Source organism: Girardinichthys multiradiatus, chromosome 13, assembly GCF_021462225.1.
Source record: "Girardinichthys multiradiatus isolate DD_20200921_A chromosome 13, DD_fGirMul_XY1, whole genome shotgun sequence".
Classification (NCBI taxonomy): domain Eukaryota; kingdom Metazoa; phylum Chordata; class Actinopteri; order Cyprinodontiformes; family Goodeidae; genus Girardinichthys; species Girardinichthys multiradiatus.
The window spans coordinates 35,805,551-35,818,367 of record NC_061806.1 but is presented as its reverse complement, the minus strand read 5'-3'; the positions used below and the strand labels follow the sequence as shown (position 1 = coordinate 35,818,367).

Below are 12,817 nucleotides of genomic sequence, written 5' to 3'. Positions count from 1 at the left end.
AAAATATTATCTCATACGGAAGAAAACAAAAAACAACTCTGGTTTGAAAACATTTATTCATAGGGGAACAATATCCATTTAAACAAATGTTATTTTGGGAGAATCACAGGTTTTGTACGCTTAAGAACCCTTTAAAATGAATGTAAATGAAGCACTTTTTATTTTTATTTTTATGGTAATCAAAGTCTATAAGTTTTAATAAGTAATTGCGTCTTTGGGATTTAAGTAGGACATAACAGAAAGGCCATTTTGACAGCCACAATGTCCCAAATTGATCTTGTCACCCAGCATAGTGAGCAGAATGGTAAAGGAGTTAAATACAAATCTCCAAAGCCCCCTGTTAGGTGACTGCAGGGTGGTATCTTGGTATCACCAAATCTCCAGAACAACCATTGAATGTCCTTCCATCACAAAACTGAATAGGTAGAGTTTGCCGTGTGCTACTAGGACATAAGCTTTGATCTGTTGAGACTAACAGTAAACATAGGTATGAAACAACGAATTGATAAGTGAAAAAGCACCTCATCCACCTGTTAAGTATGGTGGAGGATCTGTGATGCTGTTGGCCTGGTTCTCTTGAAAGGCTCAGGGGACTTTTTTACAGTGCATGGCAACAAGAACTCTTTTATAAACCAGGACATTTTAAATAAAAATCAGGTGGCCTTTGCCAGTAACCTGAAAATGGGCTGTTACAGAGTCTTTCGACAGGATAATGATTCAAAAGATACGAACAAATCAACACTGAAATAGTTCAGACACAAAATTTACTTTATCTTATAGTTATTTAAGTCCCCAGACCTAAATTCTTTAGAAAACTCATGGGGTGAGTTGAAGAGAACAGAAAAGAGGATCCATGACTCTGGACAATCTAGAGAGACTGTGTAAAGAAGGGTCACAGATTTCTCTCTCCTAATGCTCCAGCCTTTTTATAGGAGATGACTTAGGCTCTCCTATTCTCAATTGGGGGTCTGTTGCACTGACAATAATTTTGCCACCAAGGATGATTTTTTAAACACTTTTACCCTGAAGCAGGTCAGCTCTAATGGAGTAAGGGCACTCAAATTTTTTTCAAATTTTCTATTATGCTATTATGTGCATACAATAAAATAGGAGTTTATTTTAAGACTTTTCGCACATTTTTACTAGTGGTGCTAATAAATGGGGCAGGCAATGTGTGTAAAATATATTGCAATACACTTAAAACTACACTATAAGTCCTATTAATGAGTTTCACATATGTAAGTAGCTAAACACCATTTAAAACTATTCTTAAACTGATGATACTTTAACTATATACGTTGTTTTTCTTGTGCACTGTTCCAATATATGTTTATTGAATCTTACTGCTCTTGGTCTTGTGAATCAGAAATCCTGTTTTATATTTTATTTATATATTTTACTGGTTACCTGGTGGAACTTAGGTGTTTCTCAGCATTTTTTTACACCGAAACTTCAAACTTACATGTAAAATTCTGCTTTTTGAAATAATTATTTTGTCTTCTTCGTCATCAATGTTTTGAATTGCTTGGTAATAACCTTTCCATTTATACACCGGCTTCACACAGGGGTGCAGCATGGTGGTGGCAGCATCATACTGTGGGAATGCTCTTCTTCAGCGGGGACAGGGCGGTCCGAGGTTGCAGGGAAACTGGACTGAGCAAAATTCAGGACAATCCTGAAAGAAAACTTGTTAGGTGCAACAAAACACTTAAGACTGGGACCGAGGTTCACCATCCAGCAGGACAACAACCGTTAATATATAGCCAGAGCTACAATGGATTGGTAAGGATTAAAGCATATGTCATGTGTTAGAATGGTCCAGTCAAATCCATACTTAGGTCCAATTAAGGATATAACACTGATTTTCACAGACCATCTCCATCCAGTCCAACTAAGCTTGAGTTATATGGAGAAGGATGGGCAAAACATTCAGTCATTGGTAAAAGGTGGTAGAGACATAACACAAAATCTTAAAAAGACAAAGGGGTATGAATACATTTGTAAGATACTGTATACCCGCATCTCAAGGGCAAATGTAAATCTCCAAATAACATCAAATGCATGTTTTTGCACGGTGGGAACAAAACAAACTCACTCATGTATTGGGAAAAACACAACACAGAAAAGCACCAGGAGACATGAACAAAAGTAACAATACCAATTTTATTTTGTATTTACACAACTTACTTTTGGATGTTTTGTCTTACAGTGAAACATTCACCATGTCTGTAACAGTTTTTTTCTGCAGTTTATCTCTAGTGGAACCAGGTTGGATCCGTCAGTGAGTAGCTGATTTGTCACTTAAATGGACATCAAGCAGGAGAAACAGAAAGTGTTTGACTCTCAACCGTCAGCTCTGTGTCAGTTCTTTTCATTTTCTCCCAGTAGCCAGTATGTCCTCATGCGTCCTTTGCCCTTCACTTCGATCTCCCCTCTGAGTTGTAGCTGGAAGCAGCCAAACTCCTGCAGGACCTGACGAGTCGCCTCCGACACGTGAATCTTTAAGGCTAAGAGGACACAGATATCTGGAATTAGATGGCTGAATGAAAGTATTCCCTCTCCAATAATCCCATTTCTAACTCTGTACATCCCTGACTCATTTTCTCACAGCTCATGACCTCCCTTCTGAAAGAAGGCAGGAGAGACATGCAAGGAGGAAAGCGCCAGTTAAGGAAATGATTCACCCCTGTTCCTCGGCTTTCATTCAGAAAGCAGTCAATCTGATGCACACATTGCAGATGATGAAAAGACCTTTGCAAAAGACTGATGTGCATCTTTGTTTTGAGCTCCTGGATTTTAAAAACCGGGACACTCTTCTGAAGAACTAAAGACCTTTTTTGACTCTCGTGGCATCAGCCATCTTCTATGGTGTAGTTTGTTGGAGCAGTAGCTTATCTACAGCTGAGAGGAAGCGGTTAGATAAGCCCATCAGGAAGGCCAGTGGTGTCCTAGGATGCCTTCTCAATCCAGTGCAGGTGGTGGGAGACAGAAGAACAATAACATCACTGTTGGACAATGTCTCCCACCCCATGAATGAAGCCGCTGCAGAACTGGAGAGCTCCTTCAGTAACAGACTGCTGAATCCTAGATGCACAAAGGAGCTTTATCATAGGTCCTCTTTCCCAGCAGATATTACACTTTATAAACATCATTGCTCCCAACAAACTTTTGGTTTTCATATGTTTTCATATGTTTTACCTTTGTGTGTACCTGCATGCTTCCATTTGCCTTTTATTTTGCTTCTGGTACACATGAATTTCCCCACTGTGAGACAATAAAGGATATTTCTATTCTAATCTATTCTTATGTTGCAGCAAATCATTTCAAGCTTACGTAGAGGAGAACAGAGGAAAGGAAACATTAGGGTTAAAATTACAAATATGAGAAAAATGTGTTGAAGTCCAGTCCTCCCTGGCAGGTTTCAGGCATTTTTTCTTATTAGAAAAGATTGGAAACTCATGGTGTCAACCCTGATAAGCTAATTAACTCAAAACACCTGGAAAGATTTCCTGAACCTCTACATGGTCTCTCAGTCTGGGCCAGTACGCTACCCCAGCATGGTAAAGAATGCTACACCCTCCACAAGGGTCCAATGTCAACTGATTAATTAATGAGTAACAGCTCTAATGGGGCATGAATGGTAAATGGCCTGCACTTGTATAGGTCACCAGAGACCCCAGTGTATGTATGTATATATATATATATATATATATATATATATATATATATATATATATATACACACACACACAGGTGTTGGCCAATGAAACTGACTGAAACACCTGTCATTTTAGTGTGGGAGGTTTCATGGCTAAATTGGACCAGCCTGGTAGCCAGTCTTCATTGATTGCACATTGCACCAGTAAGAGCAGAGTGTGAAGGTTCAATTACCAGGGTAAGAGCACAGTTTTGCTCAAAATATTGAAATGCACACAACATTATGGGTGACATACCAGAGTTCAAAAGAGGACAAATTGTTGGTGCACGTCTTGCTGGCGCATCTGTGACCAAGACAGCAAGTCTTTGTGATGTATCAAGAGCCACGGTATCCAGGGTAATGTCAGCATACTACCAAGAAGGACGAACCACATCCAACAGGATTAACTGGAGGAAGCTGACTGAAAGGGATGTTCGGGTGCTAACCCGGATTGTCTCCAAAAACATAAAACCACGGCTGCCCAAATCACAGCAGAATTAAATGTGCACCTCAACTCTCCTGTTTCCACCAGAACTGTCCGTCGGGAGCTCCACAGGGTCAATATACACGGCCGGGCTGCTATAGTCAAACCTTTGGTCACTCATGCCAATGCCAAACGTCGGTTTCAATGGTGCAAGGAGCGCAAATCTTGGGTTGTGGACAATGTGAAACATGTATTGTTCTCTGATGAGTCCACCTTTACTGTTTTCCCCACATCCGGGAGAGTTACGGTGTGGAGAAGCCCCAAAGAAGCATACCACCCAGACTGTTGCATAACCAGAGTGAAGCATGGGGGTGGATCAGTGATGGTTTGGGCTGCCATATCATGGCATTCCCTTGGCCCAATACTTGTGCTAGATGGGCGTGTCACTGCCAAGGACTACCGAACCATTCTTGAGGACCATGTGCATGTAATGGTTCAAACAATGTATCCTGAAGGCGGTGCCATGTATCAGGATGACAATGCACCAATACACACAGCAAGACTGGTGAAAGATTGGTTTGATGAACATGAAAGTGAAGTTGAACATCTCCCATGGCCTGCACAGTCACCAGATCTAAATATTATTGAGCCACTTTGGGGTGTTTTGGAGGAGCGAGTCAGGAAACGTTTTCCTCCACCAGTATCACGTAGTTATCTGGCCACTATCCTGCAAGATGAATGGCTTAAAATCCCTCTGACCACTGTGCAGGACTTGTATATGTCATTCCCAAGACGAATTGACGCTGTATTGACCACAAAAGGAGGCCCTACACCATACTAATAAATTATTGTGGTCTAAAACCCGGTGTTTCAGTTTAATTGTCCAACCCCATACACATACATACACATCTATCTATCTATCTATCTATCTATCTATCTATCTATCTATCTATCTATCTATCTATCTATCTATCTATCTATCAATCTATCTATCTATCTATCTATCTATCTATCTATCTATCTATCTATCTATCTATCTATCTATCTATCTATCTATCTATCTATCTATCTATCTATCTATCTATCTATCTATCTATCTATCTATCTATCTATCTATCTATCTATCTATCTATCTATCTATCTATCTATCTATCTATCTATCTATCTATCTATCTATCTATCTATCTATCTATCTATCTATCTATCTATCTATCTATCTATCTATCTATCTATCTATCTATCTATCTATCTATCTATCTATCTATCTATCTATCTATCTATCGATGTATACATACACTGCTCGAAAAAATAAAGGGAACACTCAAATAACACATCCTAGATCTGAATGAATAAAATATTCTCATTAAATACTTTGTTCTGTACAAAGTTGAATGTGCTGACAACAAAATCACACAAAAATCATCAATGGAAATCAAATTTATTAACCAATGGAGGCCTGGATTTGGAGTCACACACAAAATTAAAGTAGAAAAACACACTACAGGCTGATCCAACTTTGATGTAATGTCCTTAAAACAAGTCAAAATGAGGCTCAGTATTGTGTGTGGCCTCCACGTGTCTGTATGACCTCCCTACAACGCCTGGGCATGCTCCTGATGAGACGATGGATGGTCTCCTGAGGGATCTCCTCCCAGACCTGGACTAAATCATCCGCCAACTCCTGGACAGTCTGTGGTGCAACGTGACGTTGGTGGATGGAGCGAGACATGATGTCCCAGATGTGCTCAATCGAATTCAGGTCTGGGGAACGGGCGGGCCAGTCCATAGCTTCAATGTCTTCATCTTGCAGGAACTGCTGACACCCTCCAGCCACAAGAGGTCTAGCATTGTCTTGCATTAGGAGGAACCCAGGGCCAACCGCACCAGCATATGGTCTCACAAGGGGTCTGAGGATCTCATCTTGGTACCTAATGGCAGTCAGGCTACTTCTGGCGAGCACATGGAGGGAAGAAATGCCACCCCACATCATTACTGACCCACTGGCAAAACCGGTCATGCTGAAGGATGTTGCAGGCAGCAGATCTCTCTCCACGGTGTCTCCAGACTCTGTCACGTCTGCCACATGTGCTCAGTGTGAACCTGCTTTCATCTGTGAAGAGCACAGGGCGCCAGTGGCGAATTTGCCAGTCCTGGTGTTCTCTGGTAAATGCCAAGCGTCCTGCATGGTGTTGGGCTGTGAGCACAACCCCCATTTGTGGACCTCGGGCCCTCATACCATCCTCATGGAGTCGGTTTCCAACCGTTTGTGCAGACACATGCACATTTGTGGCCTGCTGGAGGTCATTTTGCAGGGCTCTGGCAGTGCTCCTCCTGTTCCTCCTTGCACAAAGGTGGAGGTAGCGGTCCTGGTGCTGGGTTGTTGCCCTCCTACAGCCTCCTCCACGTCTCCTGGTTTACTGGCCTGTCTCCTGGTAGCGCCTCCAGGCTCTGGACACTACGCTGACAGACACAGCAAACCTTCTTGCCACAGCTCACATTGATGTGTCATCCTGGATGAGCTGCACTACCAGAGCCACTTGTGTGGGTTGTAGAGTCCGTCTCATGCTGCCACGAGTGTGAAAGCACCACCAACATTCAAAAGTGACCAAAACATCAGCCAGAAAGCATAGGTACTGAGAAGTGGTCTGTGGTCCCCACCTGCAGAACCACTCCTTTATTGAGTGTCTTGATAATCGCCAAAGATTTCCCCCTGTTGTCTATTCCATTTGCACAACATGTGAAATTGATTGTCAATCAGTGTTGCTTCCTAAGTGAACAGTTTGATTTCACAGAAGTTTGATTCACTTGGAGTTATATTGTGTTGTTTAAGTGTTCCCTTTATTTTTTTGAGCAGTGTATATACGAGCGTGTACCCCTGGATTGGAGGAGACCCAGCGGAAGACCCAGAAGGGTCTGGAGGGACAATACAGGTACTTCTCAAAATATTAGCATATTGTGATAAAGTTCATTATTTTCCATAATGTCTTGATGAAAATTCAACATTCATATATTTTAGATTCATTGCACACTAACTGAAATATTTCAGGTCTTTTATTGTCTTAATACGGATGATTTTGGCATACAGCTCATGAAAACCCAAAATTCCTATCTCACAAAATTAGCATATCATTAAAAGGGTCTCTAAACGAGCTATGAACCTAATCATCTGAATCAACGAGTTAACTCTAAACACCTGCAAAAGATTCCTGAGGCCTTTAAAACTCCCAGCCTGGTTCATCACTCGAAACCCCAATCATGGGTAAGACTGCCGACCTGACTGCTGTCCAGAAGGCCACTATTGACACCCTCAAGCAAGAGGGTAAGACACAGAAAGAAATTTCTGAACGAATAGGCTGTTCCCAGAGTGCTGTATCAAGGCACCTCAGTGAGAAGTCTGTGGGAAGGAAAAAGTGTGGCAGAAAACGCTGCACAACGAGAAGAGGTGACCGGACCCTTAGGAAGATTGTGGAGAAGGGCCGATTCCAGACCTTGGGGGACCTGCGGAAGCAGTGGACTGAGTCTGGAGTAGAAACATCCAGAGCCATCGTGCACAGGCGTGTGCAGGAAATGGGCTACAGGTGCCGCATTCCCCAGGTCAAGCCACTTTTGAACCAGAAACAGCGGCAGAAGCACCTGACCTGGGCTACAGAGAAGCAGCACTGGACTGTTGCTCAGTGGTCCAAAGTACTTTTTTCGGATGAAAGCAAATTCTGCATGTCATTCGGAAATCAAGGTGCCAGAGTCTGGAGGAAGACTGGGGAGAAGGAAATGCCAAAATGCCAGAAGTCCAGTGTCAAGTACCCACAGTCAGTGATGGTCTGGGGTGCCGTGTCAGCTGCTGGTGTTGGTCCACTGTGTTTTATCAAGGGCAGGGTCAATGCAGCTAGCTATCAGGAGATTTTGGAGCACTTCATGCTTCCATCTGCTGAAAAGCTTTATGGAGATGAAGATTTCATTTTTCAGCACGACCTGGCACCTGCTCACAGTGCCAAAACCACTGGTAAATGGTTTACTGACCATGGTATCACTGTGCTCAATTGGCCTGCCAACTCTCCTGACCTGAACCCCATAGAGAATCTGTGGGATATTGTGAAGAGAACGTTGAGAGACTCAAGACCCAACACTCTGGATGAGCTAAAGGCCGCTATCGAAGCATCCTGGGCCTCCATAAGACCTCAGCAGTGCCACAGGCTGATTGCCTCCATGCCACGCCGCATTGAAGCAGTCATTTCTGCCAAAGGATTCCCGACCAAGTATTGAGTGCATAACTGTACATGATTATTTGAAGGTTGACGTTTTTTGTATTAAAAACACTTTTCTTTTATTGGTCGGATGAAATATGCTAATTTTGAGAGATAGGAATTTTGGGTTTTCATGAGCTGTATGCCAAAATCATCCGTATTAAGACAATAAAAGACCTGAAATATTTCAGTTAGTGTGCAATGAATCTAAAATATATGAATGTTGAATTTTCATCATGACATTATGGAAAATAATGAACTTTATCACAATATGCTAATATTTTGAGAAGGACCTGTATATCCCATCTAACCTGGAAACGTCTTGGGATCTCCCAGAATGGGCTGGAGGATGTTGTATGGGAGATGGACGTCTGAGTTTAGCTGCTAGACATGTTACCCTTGCAACCCGATCTTGAATACATTGAAGACAATGGATGGATGGATGAGTGGATGAGGGGTTGGTTGGATGGATGGATATAGTGTAAAAGCATAACTGCAATACATATGTCGAGTTGTTATGTAGGTATGAATATTTATGAATAGTGTAAACTGTGTACCATGGCGTGTATATAAGGTAGGTTATATAGGGACCGGATTTAATAAACATTTACTTCCTCCTACTTCTTTTTGGACAATACATAGAAGAAATCTATTTTATCATATATAATCTAATAGATAGAGACTGACATGGTTTTTTTATCATATCAATAAGATGGTTTTACATCATGTTTTTTACTCCCTCTAACCCCCAACCCTGGAGAATCTTTATCAGCATGTTTGGTTGTATGTTTGAGATAATCAAATCTAGTTTATAGAAATATTAAAAATAAAAGAAATGTAATACATTTATTCATTGAAATTCATCATCAGTGAGCAGTTCTTCTGCTGCTTTAGTCAGTATAACTGGTATGACACAACCAGTCTATTGTCAGGGTTTACTTGATGAGCTGCAGTGACAGAATAAATAATTTCATGGGTCACTGTAACACAGGAAACTAAGCAGAACATAAACCAACATAAAAATGACTTGAAATACAGTTTTTAAACAAATATTGATTCTACTGTCCCAGTCGTTACAAATGTGACATTCTGTTAGTAATATAATCAATTCTGTTAATCTTCTACATAAAAATATCTCCCCTGTTTTCAAGATATACGGATATATATTTATTTCCAAGATATATATTTTATATAAATAATAGCTAGAATAGTTTACACTTTTAGAGAAGAAATATGATTATTATTAGCTGCCACAATTAATAAATTAAAGTCTGCTAATAAAAGTGATTTATAAATGGGTTTTGAATTGTTCTGTGTGAATTTTGTCAATGCTGCATTGTGCAACAGACAAAATAACCTTTATAAACACATTTGCATGATTATATTTATGCAATATTGCTTCAACCTTACATGACAATAATGTGAAGTTCTGAGAACCTGAGATTTTGCCGTTTTAGAAGCATGCTGCCGATCTATGTGAGATGTCCTGCAGGTCTTACCCTCTCCTGTGGACTCCATGCGTGACGCAGTGTTGACCGTGTCTCCAAACAAACAGTACCTGGGCATTTTTAAGCCAACCACACCTGCACACACAGTGCCTGGACAAAAACACACCAACATATTAATGCATTTGAGTAGTGATGTGTCTTTGTAGTTTAATGCTGTTTCAGATGAGCGTCCTGGGTGCAGCTGTACCACTGTGAATGCCGATGCGAAGCCGGAGCTGCTGATCGGGCCTGTGTCGAATTTTGAAGCTCTTGACTGCGTCCAGCAGAGCCAGAGACATTCGAGCAACCTCCCGACCGTGTTGTTTACCGTTCCTGACCGGCAGACCTGAGACCACCATGTAGGCGTCCCCAATCGTCTCCACCTGGAGAGACCAGATGAAACTAATCTTTTAACTACATTTAGCCAGACTGGTTAGTCCTGAAAGAGATGTTTATATCGAAATATATTTTTTACCTTGTAAACATCAAAGTGGTCAATGATGGCATCAAAGCATGTATAGAGATCATTTAGCAGGGTCACAACCTGCAGGTAGACACAAATGCAACTCAATATCTTTTCAGTTATTTCAAATACAGTTGCAAGACCGAGGCACTAAAAAAGTTGTGTTTTCATTATTGTATATAAGACAAGTTTCAGAAAAGATATTGTCCTGCAGTGTTGACTTCTGGAAAAAAATGTCAAAATGTGAAAAATTATCTCAGTTAAGGATAAGAAATATAAATATGATTCAAAAGAACAAGGGGAAATTTGTTAGCTTGCAAAAGTATTCACTGACCTTGAATTTTCCACATTTTCCCATATAATAACCATGAATGAAGTTTGTGGTTGTTACATTTATTTTTCAGGGGATTTTATGTCTCTGGATTTTATGATGGCCTATCGCACAGTACTGCATAACTGTGAAATTGACTGAAAATTGAAGGTAATTTTGTTTAGATTTTCTGTAAATATTTTTTCATAGTTTCATAGTCTTTCTATAGTTTCTCATTTAGATGTAGGTCTGAACTTTGACTGGGCCATTCTAACACATGAACATGCTTTGGTTAAAACCATTCCTTTCTTCCAGCCTCTAACAGCTTTTCCTCCAGAAATGTTCCAGATTTAGATTCCTCCATCATCTCTGTCCCTGCAGGATTAAAGCATCACCACAGAATGATGCAGCTACCACCAGGTGGTGAGTGTGGAGACTGTGGAGATAGTCTGCATGTAGGCCAAGAAATTCAATGCTGGTGGAAAGGTTAATTTGGGTCTGATTGCTTTTGCAAATCAAGTCTGAGGTGTAGTTATAACTTTTACACCACTAGATGGCAGCTTGATTCCGCTCTTCAGATGTTTTTCTTTCATTCTTTCCAGTTGAGCAATGATGTATGGTTTCTACCAACCTGCAGTGGTGTGCTCTCAGCAGACAGAGCGGTGAAGCCGATGATGTCGCTGAAGTAGATGGTGACCGAGTCAAACGCTTCTGCCTGAACCGACTCACCTCGTTTCAGCTGGTCAGCTACAGAGCTGAAACCCAAATGCATTTCAGTGGTATTACAGTAGCTGATGTTTCTGAGCTGCAGTGTTAAACTGTTGTAGAAACACATTATACACAGTTTAATTGAGATAACTGTAAAGCATAGTTACTGTGGTAGTATCTGGTACAGTAGCGCCTCGGCCTTGCGTTTCTCCTCGTTATAGGCTTGAGTTCGTTCCTCCACCAGTTCCTCCAGGTTGTTGGCGTACTGCTCCATACGAGACAGCAGGTTGTCCAGGATGTTGGAACCATAACCTCTAAAGAAACAAAATCCCAAGAACATAGAGCATGAGAAAGTGATAACGTGGGCTTCGCTGTTTGAATTTTTCTGTGATTTCTGATAAATTTTACATTTTAATCATAAAAGTCACTTTAATTTCATAAGGAAACCCAATTTTGAACTTTTGATTTTAAGATTATCTTCTTGAGGTCACACAGAAACCAAACTGCAACTGGCTACATTGTTTGTAACGATTAGTAAATCAGTTGACAGCGGAAACCTTTTTGGCCGTGGCTCAGACGTAAATATTTACTGTTCTCCTAGCTTTTTGTGATTCAAAACTGGTAAAAAAAAAAAAAAGAAAAAGAAGTGGTAAAAGAAAAAAGAAGTAAAACACATACATTTTCCTCACCACTTGACTTTCCATTAATATACATGGACACAGCACTTTGAACAGCAAGCTGCTTTAGCAGTGACCTTTTTGTGGAGGAATTTGTACATTTAACAAACAGCGGTATTGCGGTATAGTATTGTGTGAGAGAATTGTTCACAACCACAACAGCCTGGCCTCTCCTCCTCCTCCTGCTGGTCATTAGTCTGGTCACACACTGATGTGGGATGCCATACCATTCTTCACCCAATGTTTGTAGCAGGTCAACCAGTGTGGTTGTGTTGGTCAGACTAGCAGGAATAGCACGGCCAGGCTGATCTTGCAAGTGTTCAATGGGATGAGGTCATCCTCAACACTCCCTAATTCTGGAGGTAGCCTTTGATAACCCCTACTCTGTGGGGTTGAGCATTAATTCTTGGAGGATAGAGTTTGGTCTCTAAAGGTGGAGATATGGGATTTCGATTGGTTGCAGCATCTCATGTCGATATATATATATATATATATATATATCTAGATGCACCAAAATTGCCTCCAATGATGACTAGCCCGATTTTCCAGCGAGGGACATGTTGTCCCACACCATCACATGCCCTCCACCAAATGCTATTTGGCATTGGGAGAGGGGATTTGGCAAGTCTTTTTTATGCTCACACACCACACGCCCAACTCTGCTGCTCAACCTTAAAATGCATTTTCTTCATACTAGTAGCACCAGGCTTTTGAATAATATAAGATTTACTGCCAAGAAGTATTGTTACAACATATATACGAATAAAATTGATCAAACACAAATTTCCTTCCTTTTTATGTTAAGTTTAT

The 12,817-nt window shown here is 40.9% G+C and overlaps 1 protein-coding gene across 1 annotated transcript in view; it reads right to left on the bottom strand.

Annotated features, from left to right (window-relative positions):
- Positions 1-2,144: 2,144 nt before the first annotated feature.
- LOC124879306 (atrial natriuretic peptide receptor 1-like) overlaps positions 2,145-12,817 on the bottom strand; it is a 62,666-nt gene continuing 51,993 nt past the window's right edge. Inside the window, exons 17-22 of the mRNA XM_047383796.1 lie at positions 11,498-11,644; positions 11,254-11,377; positions 10,325-10,393; positions 10,058-10,232; positions 9,862-9,960; positions 2,145-2,507 (exon numbers count right to left, since the gene is read on the bottom strand). Coding sequence (XP_047239752.1) covers positions 2,362-2,507; positions 9,862-9,960; positions 10,058-10,232; positions 10,325-10,393; positions 11,254-11,377; positions 11,498-11,644 — 760 coding nt within the window. The 3' untranslated portion in view covers positions 2,145-2,361. The remainder of the gene's footprint in view (positions 2,508-9,861; positions 9,961-10,057; positions 10,233-10,324; positions 10,394-11,253; positions 11,378-11,497; positions 11,645-12,817) is intronic.